General features: G+C 44.7%; 2 protein-coding genes across 6 annotated transcripts in view; one reads left to right on the top strand and one right to left on the bottom strand.

The window, feature by feature from the left end:
* The window catches only part of ARID3B (AT-rich interaction domain 3B), a 61,486-nt gene that overhangs the window by 18,302 nt on the left and 21,883 nt on the right, over nucleotides 1–21,301 (bottom strand). For all 5 annotated transcript variants that reach the window (XM_032174923.2, XM_032174922.2, XM_058427662.1 and 2 more), the window contains exons 3-4: nucleotides 6,945–7,016; nucleotides 6,674–6,746 (exon numbers count right to left, since the gene is read on the bottom strand). In XM_032174923.2, coding sequence (XP_032030814.1) covers nucleotides 6,674–6,746; nucleotides 6,945–7,016 — 145 coding nt within the window. The remainder of the gene's footprint in view (nucleotides 1–6,673; nucleotides 6,747–6,944; nucleotides 7,017–21,301) is intronic.
* On the top strand, nucleotides 9,923–10,104 carry LOC116481922 (large ribosomal subunit protein eL39-like). Its single transcript, XM_032753482.2, has one exon. It carries the CDS (start codon nucleotides 9,949–9,951, stop codon nucleotides 10,102–10,104), a length of 156 nt encoding a protein of 51 aa, XP_032609373.1. The 5' UTR covers nucleotides 9,923–9,948.

Consider the following 21,301-nt stretch of genomic DNA (forward strand, 5'->3'; position numbering starts at 1 on the left):
ACACACACACACACACACACACACACACACACACACACACACACACATACACACACGGCAAAAGGTGAGCCAAAAGGGGCATCAGAGTTCTAAAACCTTACCAGTCTTTTCTAGAGAAATATTCTGGCGGGAGCGGGGTGGTGGGGGACAATCAAGGGCAACTTGCTTAGTTGAATTTGGCTTCGGTCAGCAAAAGACGAAACACATTACACAGCAAGGACAGGAGAGAAGCATTTGGTCTCGGAGATTCCTGGTGTCGTTTCGTACAATTACTTTGATAGAAAACTGTTAAAGGGGCTTTTCTTCTTTTGATTTTTTGTTCATCAAGGGTAGCTCAATAAACACAATCATGGACACACAATACAGACAATAGAAACTTCCAAGATGACGCTAATTGAACCCTCTCATTCTATAGATAAGGAAACTGTGGCTGCCAGAGTGGGGAGGATGTGCTCAAGATCAGGAGAATGAAGGGATGTTAGCCCTGGCTTTGCAGTATCCGTCCAGAGCTCTTTCCACCCGCACAGGGCACTGCGCCTCGTCCCACTCCAATCTTCTCAGGCTTCCTTATGGGCAGGTTGCTCTGCTGCTCAGGGAGGGGAGGGGGTCGCCAGGGTGCAAGTCACCCCGGTCTTGCCTAGAAACCAAGGTGCTGAGGGCTGAAAGGCCCATCTGTTGCAGTCAATTCACCCAAACATGTTAACAAGCAAGAGATACAGCACAAAGCAGAAGTTACAGCCCGTCCCTGTCTCTCACTGGACAGCTATTTTATCACCTGCAGCTGTGGTCATTCGGGGCGGCCTGCTGTGTGCTACATCCCTCAGAGCCGTCTGCTTCCTCTGTGGGCCCAGCCTGCTGTGTCAAAGCTGCCGGCCCCTCTCACAGCCCAGTTGGGTGTCTCCAGGCCTTTCAAACTCAGGCTATTTTCTTTCTTTCTTTCTTCCTTCCATTTCCCTTTCCCTTTCCTTCTTTTTTTTGTTTTTTGAGACAAGGTCTCACTCTGTTGCCCAGGCTGGAGTGCAATGGCATGAACTCAGCTCACTGTAGCCTTGACCTTCCAAGCTCAAGTGATCCTCCCACCTCAGCCTCCAAAGTAGCTGAGACTGCAGGCGCGTGCCACCACACTCAGCTAATTTAAAAAAAAATGTTTTTTTGTAGAGACAGGGTCTCACTATGTTGTCCAAGCCAACTCAGGCTATTTCCAGCGACTCCTGTGATATCTACTGCTTACCTTTCATATTAGCTATGGAGGCCAAGTCCCTGACCTGCTGCCAAGGTCTATGAGGCTTTTCCTTGGTCCCAACTAACAAGATCTGCCTCCTGTGTCCCCCAGACACTCCACAAGTGACAAGTCACAAATGTCTAAGGGCCCTTGGTCCCATCATTCTGTTAAGAATAAAGACAGCTAGGCTCGGTGGCTCATGCCTGTAATCCTAACACTTTAGGAGGCCGAGGCAGGTGGATTACCTGAGGTTGGGAGCTCAAGATCAGCCTGGCCAACATGGTGAAACCCTGTCTCTACTAAAAATACAAAAAATTAGCCAGGTGCAATGGTACGTGCCTGTAATCCCAGCTACTTGGGAGGCTGAGGCAGGAGAATCGCTTGAACCTAGGAGGCGGAGGTTGCAGTGAGCCGAGATGGTGCCACTACACTCCAGCCTGGGCTACAGAGGGAGACTTTGTTAAAAAAAAAAAAAAAAAAAAAGGCCAGGTGCGGTGGCTCATGTCTGATAACTCCAGCACTTTGGGAGTCCGAGGCAGGCGGATCACTTGAGGCCAGCCTGGCCAACATGGTGCTACTGTCTTTACTAAAAAATATAAAAATTAGCCAGGCGTGGTGGTGCATGCCTGTAATCTCAGCTACTTGGGAGGCTGAGGCACGAGAATCACTTGAACCCGGGATGGGAAGGTTGAGGTAAGCTGAGATCGACCACTGAACTCCAGACTGGGACTCTGTCTCAAAAAAAGGAACAAAGACAGCAAGCCTCACACGATTAAAAGTGTAATCTGAGGCCCAGCACGGTGTGGTGGTTCATGCCTGTAATCCCAACACTTTGGGAGGCCAAGGCAGTTGGATCACTTGAGCCCAGGAGTTTGATACCAGCCTGGGCAACATAAGGGGCTCATCTCCACAAAAAAACCAAAACAAAACAGAAAAATTAGCTGAGTGTGGTGGTGCATACCTGTAGGCCCAGATTCTCAGGAGGCTGAGGTGGGAGGATCACCTGAGCCTGGGGAGATCAAGGGTATGGTGAGCCATGACTGTGCCACTACACTCCAGCTTGGGCAATACAGTGAGACCTTGTCTCAAAAATAAATAAAATAATTAATTAAAATAAAAGTGCAATCTGCTCCCATCCCTCTTTTAAAATTTTCTTCTTCTTTTTTTTCTGAGATGGAGTTTCGTTCTTGTCGCCCAGGCTGGAGTGCAATGGTGCGATCTTGGCTCACTGCAATCTCTGCCTCCCGGGTTCAAGTGATTCTCCTGACTCAGCCTCCTGGGTAGCTGGGATTACATCTTCTTCTTTTTTTTTTTTTAATTACAGGGATAGGGTCTTGCTATGTTGTCCAGGCTGATCTCAAACTCCTGGTCTCAAGTGATCCTCCCACCTAGGCCTCCCAAAGTGCTGGAATTATAGGCATGAGCCACCATGCGCCACTCCCAACCCTCCTGAACCACCCACTCTAGTTCAGACTACCAGATAAAGAGTTTTCTAGGAAGATCGCTGGGAAATAACAACCTCTACACTATCTTCCTGCCTCAGTCTCTCCTCTCTAGCCCAACTACACACTGCCACAGCAAGTTTCCTGAAAGCCAATGTTTTGCCTTCAATAACTCAGCTATATCTATAGACTGAAGTGCTAACTTTTTGGGCAAACATGGCCCTTCAGAGTCTCATGCCAGCTGACCCATCCAAGATGGCCCCTGGCTCTGGGCCACCAACAAGGGTTCTTCCAGCTACACTAGGGCCATATGTGTCACAGCATTTTTTCCTCCACCTACATGGCTGGGTCTGATACACTAGAGCCACAGCTCTTCTCAGAGGCTTTCTCTGCACTGCAGCCCAGGGTGAGGCCCCAGCACTCACTCCTTTGGCACTCAGTCACAGGAAACAATGCTACCTGACACGGCTTGCTCTCATGTACCTGACTGGAGAGGTAAGATGATTTTCATAAAAAGTTTTTTTTTTTTTTTTTTTTTGAGACAGGGTCTCACTTTGTTGGCCAGGCTGGAGGGCAGTGGCGCAATGTTGACTGATGACAGTCTCCAACTCCCCGGCTCGAGCAATTCGCCCACCTTAGCCTCCCAAGCAGCTTGGGACTACAGGCATGCATCACTACGCCTGGCTAATTTTGTTTTCATTTTTTGTAGAGACAAGGTCTCACTATGTTACTGAGGCTGGTCTTGAACTCCTGGACTCACCTGATCCTCCCGCCTCAGCCTCCCACAGTGGTGGGATTACAGGTATGGGCCACCACACTCAGCTAAGAGTTTTTCTTGCAGAGGATATTTTACATCTTTATTCTCTTTCCCATCTTTCCATCCCAGAGGGTCTCAACAGGGGACAATTTTGCCCTCCAGGGGACATTTATGACATCTAGAGACATTTTTGGTTGTTGTGACTGAGCGGCTGATATTGGTATCTAGTGGATAGAGGCCATGGATACTGCTAATCATCCTACAGTAACCAGGTGTAGTGGCTCACACCTGTAATCCCAGCACTCTGAAAAGCCGAGGTGGGAGGATCACTTGAGGTCAGGAGTTCAAAACCAGCCTGGGCAACATAGTGAGACCTCATTTCTATAAAACAAAAAAGTTAGCCAGGCATGGTGGTGCCTACCTATAGTCCCAGCTACTCAGGAGGCTGAAGCAGGAGAAAGGCTTCAGCTCAGCACTTTGAGGCTGCAGTGAGCTATGATCGCACCACTGCACTCCAGCTGAGGCAACAGAGTGAGACCCTGTCTCAAAAATAAAAACAAAATCCTACAGTGCACAGGACAGTCTCCACAACAAAGGACTACCCATCCCAAAGTCAACAGTGCTGAGGCTGAGAAATCTTTTATTAAAGTAACAAGTAGCAGACAGAACCATTTCCCTTCTGCTGGTAATGCCAGCAAATAGTGAAATACCTGACATAAGTGCTGAAGACAGGACAAAGATTTACTCATGACCTGAAGAACCATAAAGTGACATTATCAAAGGGAGTCACTCACTCCTGCTTTGGGTTCACTCAGAAATATACTAGATGGCAATCTGGCAGTCCCAGTTGCCGCAGAACAGCAGGATATGCAGCAAAGATTGTTCTCTACTGCTGACTCTCAATTACGGGGCAGCTGGCTGAAGGACACAGATGCACCCAAACTTCAAGGCAGCTTGAATACCCTGCATGTGGCAATCTGAGCCAGGAAAACCAACAAGACTGCTCACACAGCAAACATGTCCTGAGCAGCCTGGCCCTGTGCTAGCACTGGGGACATGAAAGAATGACAAAGTGGCCCTCCTTGAGGAGCTCCTAGTCTAGTGGGGACATATAGTAGTAAACAATTACTGATCTTCACAAACGGCTTGGCTGATCTCACTTCCATTTTCCTTTAAAAATCCTTCAGGGAAGGGAGAAAAACAATAAAATGGAAAATAAAGCGGTGGAGCTCCACTGCTGATTAAAATCTATATTGCTATGGCAGCCCCTCTGAGACAGGATCAGCTCCTGGGTTTGCACCAGCTGGGCTTGTGGAGCTTGTAAATAATTAAAAGGTAATTGGAAGGGGAGACCAAAGTATTAAGTGGATTTCTCTCTCTGTCAGGGCAAACGGGGAGGTTCATTGCTGCCAGTCACATTATCTTTCAGGATTATATTCTTTTTTTTTTTTTTCGAGATGGAGTCTCGCTCTGTCGCCAGGATGGAGGGCAGTGGCAAAACCTTGGCTCACTGCAACCTCCATCTCCCGAGTTCAAGTAATTCTCCTGCCTCAGCCTCCCGAGTAGCTGGAACTACAGGCACGTGCTACCATGCCCACCTAATTTTTGTATTTTTAGTAGAGACGGGTTTCACCATGTTGGCCAGGATGGTCTCGATCTCTTGACCTCCTGATCCACCCACCTTGGCCTCCCAAAGTGCTGGGATTACAGGCAGAAGCCACCGTGCCCAGCCTCAGGATTATATTCTTGTTTTTTACTGACACATGCAGTTCCAGATAACAGCTGGAGGAGCAAACTAATTAGGGCTGCTCAGATTGCTTTGATGGGCTTACAGATTGGGGAAAACCAAGATTCAAAACTTTCCATTGCCTTTTTAAGCAAACCAGCAGTAACAGGCAGGCTACCAAGAAGGCAATAAGGCTGCCAAAGGTAAAGGTGTGGGAGGAAGGAGGGAAATAGAGAAGTTAACTTAGAATATTTAGCTGCTGGCAGCTGCCATTACAGTTTGGCCCAGGATAAAAAGGAAGATTTCATTCTTAGGTCTCAATAAAGTTGTTGACACAGGCACCAAGGGATGCATGATCAGCTATAACAGGATGCTGGGAACAGGCTACTGGGAGTAGCTCTCTCCTATGGTTTTGTCCTGAGGGTGATGAAGGTGGAGCCACACAGGTTGCTGAAGGCCTTCTGCTAGAAAGGCTGGGGTGCTGGCCATGTGTTCTGAAGGCTGACCCGGCTGGTGAACCCATTGCTATGACTAAATACAAAGCCAGGAAGTTGAGTCACTCAGCTCTAAACTCAGTCACACCATAGTCTACAGTGGAGATGGCTCTTGGGGATGTGCGGGGAGTGAGGAGAGAAGGAAAGAGAATTGGGAGAGTGCATTATAAAGCAGATGCCGGCTACGCGTGGTGGCTCATGCCTGTAATCCCAGTACTTTGGGAGGTCAAGGCAGGTGGATCACTTGAGGTCAGGATTTTGAGACCAGCCTGGCCAACATGGTGAAACCCCATCTCTACTGAAAAAAAATACAAAAATTAGCCAGGCATGGTGGCGCGCACCTGTAGTCCCAGCTACTCGGGAGGCTGAGGCATGAGAATTGCTTGAACATGGGAGGCAGAGGTTGCAGTGAGCTGAGATCACGCCACGGCACTCCAGCCTGGGCAACAGAGCGAGACTCCATCTCAAAAAAAAAAAAAAAAAAAAAAGGCAGATGCCTACGTACCTGACTGTTAAACTGCAGGAATGTTCTAACCAAGCCAGCAAATACAAACATCGAAAGCCAATGGATAGGAAGAAAGTGTTGGCCTTTCCTCTCCATGGATCATTTCAGATTCTTCCAAAATATCCTGAGGGGCCTCTATTCTTTCACTTACCTTTCTCCATGAGACTAGATACGCCAACAAGAAGCCCCACATGCCAGATTAAGTGAAGTCCAGGGTAGCTTTAAGGCTTAAAAAAGGCATATTTGAATTTGAAGTGACTCCAGAGACCAGTTAATTGGAAGAAGAGACACAAAATCAGGCAGGGCCAAACGTGGACGATCATTCCATCTACTTTGTGCCAACGCCTTCTCTGTCCTCTTCGATCTGGCTATCAGTCAATTGGCTAAATCCAGAACCAACTGGCAGTAAATGCCTCTTGTCCTCCTGGATGAGGATTAGTGGGCCAGGATGTCTAACAGTGACTAGCACACAGTAGGCACTCTATCAGTATTCCCTGAATTGGAATGATGAGTAGATGCACACTCACCCCTCTTCTGCATAAAGACGAAGAGGTCATCCAGGAACTCTTTCCTTTCAGGATCACCGTCCAGTTCATACAGCTGCAATCCCAATCCCCCAAGAAAAACACACAATGAAAAATTCCATCTTGCTGAAGTCTTAAACCAGATATACTATGACCATCTGAATCACTATAAATGCAACTCACTGGCTACTTTGGTCCTTATTTCTTGGGAATCAGCTGTAACAAGCCACTGCAGAACTGCCCCTATCTATATCACAAAGGAAGTATTACAGACCTTGGCAAAATCTCGAGAGATCTCTCTTCCCCGGCCTCCATCTGCATCATCACTCCAGGCCAAACCACCATTCTAAAAGGGAACAAAACACAAAGTTGAGAGGGGCAAAGGAAGAAAAAGAGTTCGGACAGAGGGCAAGCCAATCATTTAGGGCAAAGATGAAGATGCTTAGCAATTATGCTATCCTCACTCATACTATAAAAGACAACCAAGAAGACTAATTCTGCCACCCTTACAGGGACATCTTTTTTTTTTTTTGCTTTCGATTTGGTTCCAAAATAAAGAGGGAATTGGGTGGAAGAATCATCTTCATTTGTTGGAGAAGGGTGGGTGTCGTGGGTGTCATTTATACTTGATAATCCTGGAAGAGGAGGACACAAAGGCCCATGTTGCTTAGAAGGGGCTCATTCCCGGCTGATCCCCAGAAGCCATTACTCTGAGATGCACCACTTTCCTGCAGACTGGGAAGACACCTCGCCTGGTTTCCTATGTAACACTCTAAGTGATAAGAGTCAAAGCAATCAGGACATACATCCTGAAGTTGGTCTCTTAGCCAAGCCTCACCATTCAAAACCCTAAGCCGCATGGCAAGAACTCATGGTGATACGAGGGCCACCATGGCCTGAGATTGTTCCCAAGGTACAGACTCTGTGCCACTAGGGCGAGAGTTCATTTTTATTAGAGAAACAATGAAAATCTAAGCCCAACTTAACTGATTGGGTTGAAGCAACACCATTCAACTAAATAGGAAGGGATGGCAAATATTCTTTAAACTTGCTTCCTATCTTTGTTCAGTCCAGTAACTCTTTTTTCTTTTTTTTTTTCTGAGACGGAGTTTTGCTCATGTTGCCCAAGCTGGAATGCAATGGCACGATCTCGGCTCACTGCAACCTCTGCCTCCCGGGTTCAAGCGATTCTCCTGCCTCAACCTCCTGAGTAGCTGGGATTACAGGTGCGCGCGACCACGCCCGGCTAATTTTTGTTTTGTATTTTTAGTAGAGATGGGGTTTCACCATGCTGGCCAGGCTGGTCTCGAACTCCTGACCTCAGGTGATCCACCCACCTCAGCCTCCCAAAGTGCTGGGATTACACGCATGAGCCACTGTGCCCAGCCAAGTCCAGTAACTCTTATTCCTCCAATCAGTTATCTCTTCAGCGGGAAGCCTTCCCTTCAACCACGGCTATACTAAGTACTCTAAAAACAATCTCTGTTCACTTGTAGCTTAGATTTTAACATATTACTTGGGAAGTATCTGTCATCCTCACCATATAGTAAGCTCCTTGACAGCAAAGGTGTCTTATCTTTGTCAGGCACATAGCACATTGCCTGGCACACCAATTAAGCACCTCTTCAAAAAACATACACATGCCTTACAGGGGGGTCAAAAAGTCTTTGTGCTAGTGAAGGTATGAACTCTCACAGTATAACTCTGTTGTTCACCCTGACCCACTGGTCAGTGGAGGTTCCAGTGGCCTGGACACACTGAACCTGTCATATTCATTTCTCCCACAGGACCACAAGCACATGTGCACCATGCCACCCAGCTGGCTGGGGTGTGTATGTGGTGAGGAAAGGACATGTGTGGCTGGGGAGCAGTGGTTTCTTGGGAGAACATTCTTTGGACTACTCAGGAATCTTCTTCTAAAACCATGTCAAAGAAATAAAAGCTTGGTTGAATTTCATTCTCTTCCACCTCCCCCTTTAATATAGCTTGTCTGAAAGCAGAAGGCATTATGCAGTTATATTTTGGGGCCAACTTTGCTTCCCCTATTCACAGTGGGCTCTGAGATGAAGACCCACTTTCTGATAGCAGCAATCTGGCACACAGTGACATAAGTATAACTAAGAAGTGACACTCTATCAGTTAAAATGAAACAGACTACACCAAATTGTTTCCCTGCTTATCTAGTAAAAGATGTGTGTATGGAAGTGCTCGGTAAATGCTATCTGACCATGCACTCATCATCTCCCAAGACAGACACTGTTGGATCCCTTCCTACAGCACCTTCAGCTCAGGGGAGCTAATAGCCAAGTGGGAGGAACATTGTTTAAAAAGAAAAAAAAGCTAAAGCTCATCCCACATTGTAATTACAGTCACCAGAAATCTGGTGTCATCTGGTGGCAACTAGCACAATGAATAATCAAGATGAATTATGCTTGTCAGGTCAGCAAAACCAGACAGAGTTACATTCCCCCTTTCAAAGGATGCAGTAGGTTGCTCTAATGCCCAGTGATTTTGTTTGAGCCAGTAATTCCTGCTGGAAAGTCAATTATCCCAGGAGCCCCTATCGGTTGAAAGACATTTAATGGGGGATCATTGCCGCTTCTGTTATGTCAGCTGTTTACTGCAGCAGCTCAATTCCCAACTCTGGCCAGAGCTCTGAAGCTGATCTCGTTCACAGGATTCTTTCTCTATCAGTCACCAAGAGAGATGAAAACACCATTTTTTTTTTTCTAATTATAGTAACTTCCAAGCACTCTGAATGCTCACTCAAAAACTATTTAATACACAGTTGGGTGGAAATGGTGGAATCCACAACCTAAAAAATCAGACAGGGCTTTCCACAGCAGGACAGCAGTGTGAAAACAGGCACGCTAGTGTGATCACTATGTGACTATGTGTGAAAATAAACACCCAAGTGTGAGCGCTCGGCTCCACACATGGAGAATGCCTTGGCAGGATGGGGGCTGGGGCTGGTAGGGTCCTCTTGGCTTCTCCAGCTTTGTCCAATCTGCAAGAGAATCTGAGCAGTTGGATGGTGAGGCCTTGCACAGAGCCCACTAAGTGTGACTCACTTAGCTTAAAATGCCTCCAGCTTGGTGACCACAGAGGTCAGGAAGACTTGCCAGAGCAGGAAAGAAATGAGACACCGAACTCTTTGAGTAATCCCACTGTTGGACCCATTCCACAGATAGGAACTCTCAGTTACTCTATTTAAAGAAAATGTGGCCCTCTCTTCCTTTCTCCACCATCGTGGTGTGTTCTTGACTCCGCTTCTCGCCATGTCTTCTCAGAAGACTTTCAGGATTAAGCGATTCCTGGCCAAGAAACAAAAGCAAAATCGCCCCATTCCCCAGTGGATTCGGATGAAAACTGGAAATAAAATCAGGTACGACTCCAAAAGGAGACATTGGAGAAGAACCAAGCTGGGTCTGTAACGAATTGCACGAGATGGCACACATATTTATGCTGTCTGAAGGTCATGATCATGTTACCATATCAAGCTGAAAATGTCACCACTATCTGGAGATTTCGACGTGTTTTCCTCTCTGAATCTGTTACGAACACGTTGGTTGGCTGGGTTCAGTAATAAATATGTGAGGCCTTTGGTTTTTAAAAAAAAAAAAAAAGAAAGAAAAAAAGAAAAGAAAATGTGAGGAAAACAGTTGCCCAGAGAGGAGGTATTATTTTCTTTTGTCCAGCTCCAAGGCAAGGATGGTCCATTCAGCTGGGGCTGATGTAAAAATGTCCAACGTGCATTCCATTCTTTGTCTTAAGGCAGTTAAACTTTGGTCCCGCTTCACAGGATTTTCTGGCTGAGGTGAGAGTAATCCCTGAGTCCTGCCTGCCTTTCGCAGTCTAGCAGAACCTCCTGCCTCTGCCCACTAGGCAGATTCAATGCCTTTCTCCTCTGGGCTCTACCACCTGTGTTCAGTTATTCGTCTGGGTATCTCCAGCCCTGAGCACATAGAAAGCACTGACCAACTGGGCATGGTGGCTCTTGCCTGCAATTCCAGCACTTTAAGACCAACCTGGGCAACATAGGAAGACTCTCTCTTTCTCTCTGTGTTTTGTTATTTTTTTTTTTTTGAGACAGAGTTTTGCTCTATCGCGTAGGCTGGAGTGCAGTGGCATAATCTCGGGTTACTGCGACCTCCGCCTCTTAGGTTCAGGCGATTCTCCTGCATCAGCCTCCTGAGTAGCTGGGACTACAGGTACATGCCAGTACACCCGGCTAATTTTTGTATTTTTGGTAGAGATGGGGTTTTGCCATGTTGGCCAGGCTGGTCAGGGAGACTCCATCTCTATCCCCCACCCCCCCCAAAAAAAAAATAATAATAAAGAAGAGGGAGCACCGATACATCTGCTAAAAGACAGAGATGGGCTCCCCCGTGGGACCTCCAATCCCACAGCTCCTCTGTCTTCCCCTCCCCCTTTCATTGGGTGGGTTACAGGCTTAACCAGTTATTTTCTTGGTTCTTAACTCTGATCAACTGCTGTAAAACATGGCTCACTTACGCAATTCAAGTTTGTGTGCAGTAGGTTTCTCGGCCTATCAATAGGGTATGGGTGTGACTACTAGAAAATTATCAGCCCAGAAATAATTTTTTCTCAGATGCTGACTGTGGCTGACTGAGATTGTAATGGTGGAAGAAAGCAGGGAACAGCAGAGGCAGATGGAGTGTGGGGAAAACAAATCCAAAAAGAGACAGCTCAACATTTTAGGGATCAAAAGAGGTTGATGAGGAAAGCATTTCAGTTGAAAGGTTGCTGCATGCAAGTTTAACCTGCCCAGGGAACAGGCTTTGTTACAACATCAGCAGCAGGCAGCAGTATTATATAGCCTAGAAATGTGTGTGGGAAGTCAACAGTGGCCAGAGTGGCCACTTATTGCCATTTACAGCCTTCTCAGCCTCTCCTACTTGAGAACTGTCTTTTAACATCTTTGATCTCTCCAGGAGCTCACAGGAAACTGATAGTTTGCTCCCAAATACACACCCAAGACTAGCTTTGGCTACTATACCTACATTCAGCTAATTTTCCCCAGGAAAAGAAGGTTGGGGGAAAGAGAAAAGGTAGCAGGAAGCTAGTGTTTGTGTGCCTTCTGCATACCAAGGATTGTACCAGGAGCCTTACAAGCATTTTCTCACTTAATTCTATAATGTAGAAGTGGTTATTTTAGAAATGGGAAAACAATGGCTCAAAGAGCTCAAATAACCTGCTCAGGGTCTCAGAGCTTCTTAGTGACAGTGCCAGGATGTAAACCTAGGTCTGTTTGGCTCTCGCTGTTACACCATACTGACTTACAGTTTGAAAGAATAACACTAAGTGTTCTGGGTAAGGAGATCAGGAAGGGAGAAAGGAAGAAAAAGAAGTGAGAATAAAATCCTCTGTCCAAAGATGCCTAAAATGCCCATGTCATGGCACTGGGCAGCTCCTATCAATGGGAGATTCTTTTATTCCTTGCTTTATCTCATGGCTTCACCTGGGCACTTTAGCCAAATGAAAAGCAGCCCTCACACAATGCTTACCCAGGAGAGTTATCTGGCAGTACTGAAATAAGAATTGCTAACTTTTTACCCCTCCCTCCAAAACAGACCATTCCAGTAGAATGAGCCCATCTTCTCCCAGAAGACAGAGGATCAGGGGAGAGGGAGAAAAAGAGAAGAGGGCTACACCTCTGAATGGACCAGAGGAAGATGGCAGCTTACACTGTGACATGCACACACAGGCCTTCAAAAATAATGAATCAAGGTCTAACCTGACTGCTACTCAAAATTAGAATAGTGCTTCCCCAGCATCTCAACCCTGGAACCCATTTCAACAGCACACAGGGGAAATAAACAGATTCACTATCTTTGAAAATCTAAAGGTAGTGAGTGAAGAGAAACTAGGCTTTTTCCTCCTTCCTCTCTAAAGCCCCAGAGGGCACAACTAGGGTGACAGGCAGAAGTTACCCTGAGGAAGATTTCAGGTCTACAGAAGGACTTTTTAAAACAATTAGAACTGCCTGGTAATGGAGTGAGCTTCCCAGGAGGTGGGCAACTTCCTGTCTCTGGATCACCATCTGTATGGCATGTCATGGCATGGAATCCAACATGAGACAGGGTTGGACAAGATGGTCTCTAGGGGCTCTTTCTGTTCTGAGAAGCAAAGACCTGATGACAAGTTTATTCAACACAGATTTCCTGAGAACCTACCCCAGGTAGGGCATTGTGCAAGCTGCTGAGAACACCACTAAAAAAAAAAAAAAATAGTTCCCACCACTGGGAGTCTTACCACGAAGGTGGAAAAAAAAAACTGAACACATATCGCATATAATAGCGAGGCAACAAATAGGAAAATCCAAGGTACTCAGGAGGTAGAAGAAAAGGCTGGGTGGCTTAGAGGTGGAGGTTAAGCTGGCCTTGAAGAATGGGTTGAAGGGAGATTTGCAGTCTAAATGAGCATGGAGTGGGGGATAAACAAGGCATGTTTTGACAGGGAGGATATAAGGACAGAAAGTCTGAATAGTTAAAGTTGAAAGGGGCTGTGAGATGCCTTGAATACCAGAAGGAAATTTAAACTCTGAACTGTGAACAGTGGGGAGGCAGTGGATGTTTTCTGGACAGGAAAGCACACGATTAAATCAATGTTTTAGACTGCTTTAGTAGCCCATTTTTGTTGGAAAAAAAACATATACAGAAACATATAAATGTACATAGACACCTAATCAGATTGGAATTGGGGGATTTTCACTTTTCCTTTTTTTCATTATATTTATTCATGTACAAACATTTGATCACCTAGAATTTACCAGTTATGGTAAAAGGTTCTGAAGGAAAAAGAACAAGACAGATGATCACCTCATGGAGCTTACTGTCTAATGGAGACAGAGAGACAAACAATTACAAAATGCAATTATGCTGATTTTTTTATTTTAAAAATTATATTATTTTCTAGATTAATCTGAACCATTTGTCACGACTTATCATTTGCTTTCCACCCTACAATGAAGATTTGGAACCAGGCTGCACTGAAATCATAGAGAATTTCTCATAGAACTGATACCTTCACAAAATTATTTATTTAGTCTTTCTTTCTTTTTTTTTTTTTTTGAGACAGAGTCTCGCTCTGTCACCCGGGCTGGAGTGCAGTCGTGTAATCTGGGCTCACTACAACCTCCGCCTCCCTGGTTTAAGTGATTCTCGTGCCTCAGCCTCCTGAGTAGCTGGGATTACAGGCACGCGCCACCATGCCCAGCTAATTTTTGTATTTTTTTTTAGTAGAGACGGGGTTTCATCATGCTGGCCAGGCTGGTCTCAAACTCCTGACTTCAGGTGATCTGCCCGTCTCAGCCCCCCAAAGTGCTGGGATTACAGGTGTGAGCCACTGTGCCTGGCCTAGTCTTTCAATTACAAGTAAGAGAGTAGTATGATTTTTCATTTAATCAAAAACATTTTTAATGCCCCTCGGTAATGACTTGTAATGCTGACAGATTTTGTAAATAGTATTGAAAATTTGAGAGGGAAAGCCTGCACTGGGGGTAGGTGGCTGTGCAGTAGCCCAAGCTGAGAATGTAGGACTGGGGGAGATGGAGAGTAGCAGAACCAGGGAGAAATCAGTGCCATAAATGGAGAATCAACTGGATCTGGATTGAGGGGATGAAAGAGAAAGAGAAGGATTAATCTCAATTCTTAGAGTGAGAAAGGTATGTTCTGATGCAAACAGAGGCTGAACAGGGGATCAAGCAGGAAGCCTTTAAGCACTAATGAAAACAGACCACTGCCTAGGGAGGTGGGGTGACAACACCAATCTCACAGCCCTGGAAGAAGCCAGGTTATGGCACCTGGCAGCAGGAGAAGCCAAAGGCTTACTGCCAATCTTCCAATGAGAAGAAAGAGGTAGATTTAACAAAGGTCTCCTGATCCAAGAAGGCTACCTTGGGCCTTTTCTTTTTACTGGGATTAAAAACAAACAAACAAAAAAAAACAAACAAAAAAACAGACCATGCCTCTAAGATCTTAGGAGCCAGCCCTGCATTCCTTAGAGCTGCACCTCCCCAGAGACAGAAGCGCCTGACTTTAAAAGCAATTAAGTATCTAGGCTATTTTAGGATTACTCCTTGACCACCTGGAATATCTTATTAAAGCACAGCTCAGATGTCCAAAGCAATTTTAGTTCCCATACCTCATTCCTCCCCAAGGCAAGCGTTAACCCTTCCTTGGGGTTTAAAGCCCAGGGGCTGAGCTAACAAGTCTTCACTTGGGTTCCTGATATTTTGGAACCTCTCAGAAACTGCCCTGTCCTTAAATTGCCATTGTGTATACTGACAACTTTTATAGAGATTCTTGAGAGTTCTCTGAAGACACAGAACAGGGTGCGGTGGCTCACACCTGTAATCCCAGCACTTTAGGAGGCTGAGGCGCAAGGACTGCATAAGCCCAGGAGTTTGAGACCAGCCTAGGAAACATATGGAGACTCCATCTCTACAAAATTAAAACAATAAAAAAATTAGCTAGGCATGGTGGCACATGCCTATAGTCCCAGCTACTTGGGAGGATGAGGTGGGAGGAGCCCTTGAGCCTGGGAGGCTGAGGTTGCAGTGAGATACAATTGTACCACTACACTCCAGCCTGGGCAACAGGGCAAGATCCTATTTCAAGAAAATAAAAAATAATAATTAATTTAAAAAAAAGACACAGAACAGTAATGTGTCTATTCTCTATAAATCAAATAGATTATGAATCCCAAGGTCAAGGATTTAAGCAAATTCCTAGGACCTGAACCTCAAAGTAATCATTAGAAAATCACTAGACTTCAGGCCGGGCATGGTGGCTCATGCCTGTAATTCCAGCACTTTGGGAGGCTGAGGCAGGCAGATCACTTGAGCTCAGGAGTTTGAGACCAGCCTGGCAACATGGTGAAACCTCATCTCTACAAAAAAATTAAAAAATTAGCTGGGTGTGGTGGCGTGTGCCTGTAGTCCAAGCTACCTGGGAGGCTGAGATAGGAGGATTGCTTGAGCCTGAAAGATGGAGGCTGCAATGAGCCATGATTGAACCACTGCACTCCAGCCCACATGACAGAGTGAGACCCTGTCTCAAAAAGAAAAAGAAAAAGAAAATCGTTAGACTTCAAAGGGGCTGATCCCAAGCTCATGGATGCCAACTTACTGCTCTAAAATACCAAATGTAACTAAAGCATTTGGGCTGACTGTGGCTGTTGTTGTTTTTAATAAGCAACAAATAAACTACCTTATCATTGGCCAGATCCATGGCTCTGCAGGCATTACGTGTACCACATTTGTGACCACTCTACTGCTGGCCTGATTAATGATGTAATGTTAAAAATCCAATTCTCAGATCCTGGGATGAAGAAAAGAAAAAATACTCTTTGCCCTCATACCAGTTTTAACTGATTTCAGGAGGTAATGAGACATGCACAGGGCATAACGGGCAGGATTACAGGAGAATCCTAAGAGGGGATGGGAGCCCCAGGAAGTAAAACAGATACTGTTATAAGCAACACTGTTGGACTACAAAACCCTCTTGATAAGATCAGGATTAGTGCTCTTAACTAAATCGCTCAGGCCTTGGAAACACTAGAGTTATAATTATCAGATGCACACCTTCCGCTGTCAGGTAACTTTAGCAGGAACCAGAAAGAGCCTTCCCACCTCTTACTAGCAGTGGAGATCAATTCAAACTCAGTGGCTTGGAAAAGAGCTAAAGGACACTTCTCTGATTAAGCTGTAGAAAGGGGGCAGAGTAGGGGAGGAAGAGAGGGCAGAGGTCCCACCTTTCCACTAGGCACAGAATCACTCCATGCAATGATCAAGAAGACTTCCCAGAAATAGGTGTTCCTACAAAAGGAGGCAGAAAAACTAAAATGCATTGTTGGTGATGAGGACACCCTGATGCCAAGGCATGAACTGGCCCAGCCAGGTCCAAGTCTGAGAGCCACAGAGGTAAGTAAGTCCTAGCTTCTTTTCTCTGCAGAATCTGACTTGGCAGCACTATGGCTTACTCCAACCCTTGAGCTACCACCTGAACTTCCACAATGGTTGCTGACATCCATTAACACCACAGAGGCTCCACTCAGAGTTGCACGAAGTCAGAGCTGGAGAGCCCAGCACAAGAACACTTCATTAGACCCACAGGTGACAGAAAGGAAACAGACCTAAGAGGTTGGGAAACTTGCCCACAAGTTTCATAAAACTTTTTTTTTCCCCCAAACAACACATTTTAAATGTATAGGAACAACATTTTTAAAAATTGCTATCATAAGTTACTTTATAAAGTTAAAAAATCCCTCCTTTATTTTCAAATTTGGGATTCCACAAGTTTGGGTGTCCTCAGGGAGAACACAGTCACAGTTTGTGTTTAAAAGTCAGCTCCATTCACAGATTTCTCAGACGTTCTCCTAAGGCTTCCTCCAGGTCCACACCCCCATCCCGGGGTGCTACTATGGTATACACATTCCTTCTCTGATGACAACTGTCCCTATGCCACCTGCCACCTCTACCAGGCTGAGGCTCTCTCACACAGGGATAGTGATTGACTCCTCCGTGAGGCTGGTGCATCAATCACAGGGCCTGACAGATGGTCGAGGCTCAAATGAATGTCGATACCTGAAGAACAAGCCAACAGGATAGGAGACTCAGCACAAGCTAAGTGAAGAATCTGGGGGGAAAATCAGAACACACTTAAAAGGAGGTGGGCTGCTAGTTCTAAACGACAACTCTAGAAAAGGGGTCTAGAAGGCAATATAAGTCATTTCCTAAAGATAGCAGGTAAATTTTAAGGCCCAAGAGCTAAACATAAGAATTTGTATTTTTAAAAAAGGGGCCCATGATTCATATGTAAAATTAGCAAAGTTTTAAAAAATAATTTTCAATGACAACAAGGGTTGGTAAAATGGGATCTCCCATATTCCCATACTGGAAATATAAAATAGCATGACCTTTCTGGAAAGTCACTTGCCTTAAAATGCCTATCATAATAAAAACAGCAGCAGCAACAACTAATAATTGAGTACAGATGCCCCTCAACTTATGATGGGGACCAGGTGAGGTGGCTCGTGCCTGTAATCCCAACACTTTGGGAGGCTGTGGTGAGAGGATTGGTTGAGACTGGGAGTTCCGGGCTGCAGTGAGCAGCAATCACACCACTGCACTCCCCCTTGGGAGACAGTGAGACCCTGTCTCAAAAAACAAAAAAATACTTACGATGGTGTTAACAACCCAATATACTCACCAGAAGTTGAAAATAGCGGGCCGGGCATGGTGGCTCATGCCTGTAATCCCAGCACTTTGGCAAAGAGGCTGAGGTGGGCGGATCACCTGAGGACATGAGTTCAAGACTAGCCTGGCCAACATGGTGGAACCCTGCCTCTACTAAAAATACAAAATTAGCTGGGTGTGGTGGCGGATGCCTGTAATCCCAGCTACTCGGGAGGTGGAGGCAGGAGAACTGCTTGAACCTGGGAGGTGGAGGTTGCAGAGAGCCAAGATCGTGCTATTGCACTCCAGCCTGGGCGAAAGAGCAAGACTTCACCTCAAAAAAAAAAAAAAAAAAAAGAAAAGAAAAGAAAAGAAAAGAAAATACCATTGTCGGAAACGCATTTAATACACCTAGCCTACTAAACATCATAGCTTAACCTAGCCTGCTTTTTTTTTTTTTTAAGACAGAGTCTTGCTCTGTCGCCAGGGCTGGAGTGCAACCTAGCCTACCTTAAACGTGCTCAGAACACATATATTAGCCTACAATTAGGCAAAATCATTTAATACAAAGCCTATTTTATAATAACGTGTTGAGTATCTTGTAATTTACTGAATACTACAACGAAATAGGAAAAACAGAATAGTTGTATGGGTACTTGAAGTAGTTTCTACTGAGTGTGTATAGCTTTTATACCACCATAAGGTTGAAAAATAGTGAGTTGAACCATCTTAAGTCAGGGACTATCTGTGCTAACTACCTGCCAGGCACTATTCCAGCATTTTATACATATTGACATTTAATCCTCAGCACAGTGCTCTGAAGTGGGTACTATTACTATCCCTACTCTTCAGATGAGAAAACCAAGGCACAAGGAAGTCCAGTGACTTGGTTACAAAGTGACCAAATGGTGGAGTTGGGAATCAATTGCAGGCAGGGCAGCTTTAAGTCCCTGCTTATAACTGCCTCACTTTCTTAGTCTCCTCCTGATCTTGTAATTCTGGTCTATGACTCTATCCTAAGGAAATAACTAGAAATACAGTATAATTTTATTTATAAGAGTAAAAAATTTAAAGCAGTCTAAATGTCTGACATTAAGGGAATGGGCAACACATGAAGGTGCTATCTATGTGATAAAACATTATGCAGCCATCAAAAATAGCAACACTCTTTAAACACACTTGATTCCTGTTCATTCTATTCATCCTTCTCATTCATTCTAGATGTAGTAAAGAGCTATAATTAAAAATACAACCATAAAGTATTAAGAATAGAGAAGAATATTTTTTGTAATCTTAGGGAAAGGCCTTCTCAAGTATGACAGAAACCATAAAGAGAAAAATCAATAAATTTAGCTACATCAAAATTTTAAACCCCTACTTGATTAAAGAACCACACATCAAGTTGAAAAACTACAGGCTGGGCACGGTGGGTCACACCTATAATCCCAGCACTTTGGGAGGCTGAAGCACAAGGATTGCTTGAGCCCAGGAGTTTCATAAACATATGAAAAGACAGCAAAAATAAAATGACTGATAATAACCAACGTTGACAAGGGTTTGGGAAAATATATTACCGGTAGCAAAGTGGAGTAATATCTTTGAGGGTGATTTAACAGTATATATTGAAAAGCTAATATATACATAGACACCTAATCAACATCTATAATAATCTATCCCACCACAGAAACACATATACCAGGGCATAGGGTTACACACACTACACACACATACACAAGTACATTCACAATCACATGGTATTTTTTTAACTATGAATTTTTACTCTGTATTTTTCTATATTGTTTTAATTTTCATGAGCACCTATTCACACCACTTATGTGATTTTAAATAAATAATTATAAAAACACGAAAAACAGATCTTCATGAACACTAATGGAGGACTGCCAGAGCACTGAGTACAAAAGCAAGTGGTAGAACAATATGTAGAACAGACAAAATATACTTGTGAAAAGAAAAAGCTTCAAAACGGTATAGACCAAACTGTTAACAATTACACCTGAAGAGTCAGACTTTTATTTCATACATTTTCATATTTCTAAAATTATTTGAGTTATTATTACTTCTGTAATATACTTTGAAAACTAAAATATTTTAAAGTAATACTTTAAATTGCTCATGGCCTATTAGGTGATAAAAGTTAAGCACAAAATTGTATATAGATTTTTTTTTTTTTGAGACAGTCTTGCTCTGTTGCCCAGGCTGGAGTGCAGTGGCGCAATCGTGGCTCACTGCAACCTCCATCTCCCAGATTCAAGCGATTCTCCTGCCTCAGCTTCCTGAGTAGCTGGGATTACAGGTGTGTGCCACCACTCCGGCTAATTTGTGTGTTTTTTTTTTTTTTTTTTTTTTTTTTGGAGTGCAGTGGTGTGATCTCAGCTCACTGCAACCACTGCCTCCCAGTCTCATGCGATTCTCCCACCTCAGCCTCTCCAAGTAGTTGGGACTACAAGTGTGCACCATGGCACCTAACTAATTTTTGTACTTTTGTAGAGACAGGGTTTCACCATGTTGCCCAGGCTGGTCTTGAACTCCTAGGCTCAAGCGATCCACCTGCCTTGGCCTTCCAAAGTGCTGGAGTTACAGGTGTGAGCCACTGCACCCAGCCTGTATATAAAATTTAAAACTGTATCTATAGTAGGCATTTTTCTTCAAAACACAAATACAACAAATATTTATAGTTATATTAAATCTAAGTTATGTGGCTGTAGTGATTATATTTTCTTCTTTACAAATTTTTATATTTTCCATGTTTTCTAAAATGAGCCTGCATTACCTTGACAATCAGAAAAAATAAGTAAAAGTCATTTGTAGAGTAATAAAACCACTAAGAAAAGATTATTTTTCGGCCGGGCGCGGTGGCTCACACTTGTAATCCCAGCACTTTGGGAGGCCGAGGTGGGCGGATCACGAGGTCAGGAGATCGAGACCACAGTGAAACCCCGTCTCTACTAAAAACACAAAAAATTAGCCGGACGTGGTGGCGGGCGCCTGTAGTCCCAGCTACTCGGAGAGGCTGAGGCAGGAGAATGGCGTGAACCCGGGAGGCGGAGCTTGCAGTGAGCCGAGATCGCGCCACTGCACTCCAGCCTAGGTGACACAGCCAAACTCCGTCTCAAAAAAAAAAAAAAAAAAAAAAGAAAAGATTATTTTTCTTTTTTTTTTTCTTTTTTTTTTTTTTCAGACGGAGTCTTTGCTGGAGTGCAGTGGCGCAGTCTCGGCTCACTGCAAGCTCCGCCTCCCGGGTTCACGCCATTCTCCTGCCTCAGCCTCTCCCAGTAGCTGGGACTACAGGCGCCCGCCACCACGCCCGGCTAATTTTTTTGTATTTTTAGTAGAGACGGGGTTTCACCGTGGTCTCGATCTCCTGACCTCGTGATCCGCCCGCCTCGGCCTCCCAAAGTGCTGGGATTACA

Source organism: Hylobates moloch, unplaced genomic scaffold (genome assembly GCF_009828535.3).
Source record: "Hylobates moloch isolate HMO894 unplaced genomic scaffold, HMol_V3 SCAFFOLD_14, whole genome shotgun sequence".
NCBI lineage: Eukaryota > Metazoa > Chordata > Mammalia > Primates > Hylobatidae > Hylobates > Hylobates moloch.

Bases quoted from the DNA above. Each gene is read 5' to 3' on its own strand.
- LOC116481922 (XM_032753482.2), top strand. From the start codon at position 9,949: ATGTCTTCTCAGAAGACTTTCAGGATTAAGCGATTCCTGGCCAAGAAA.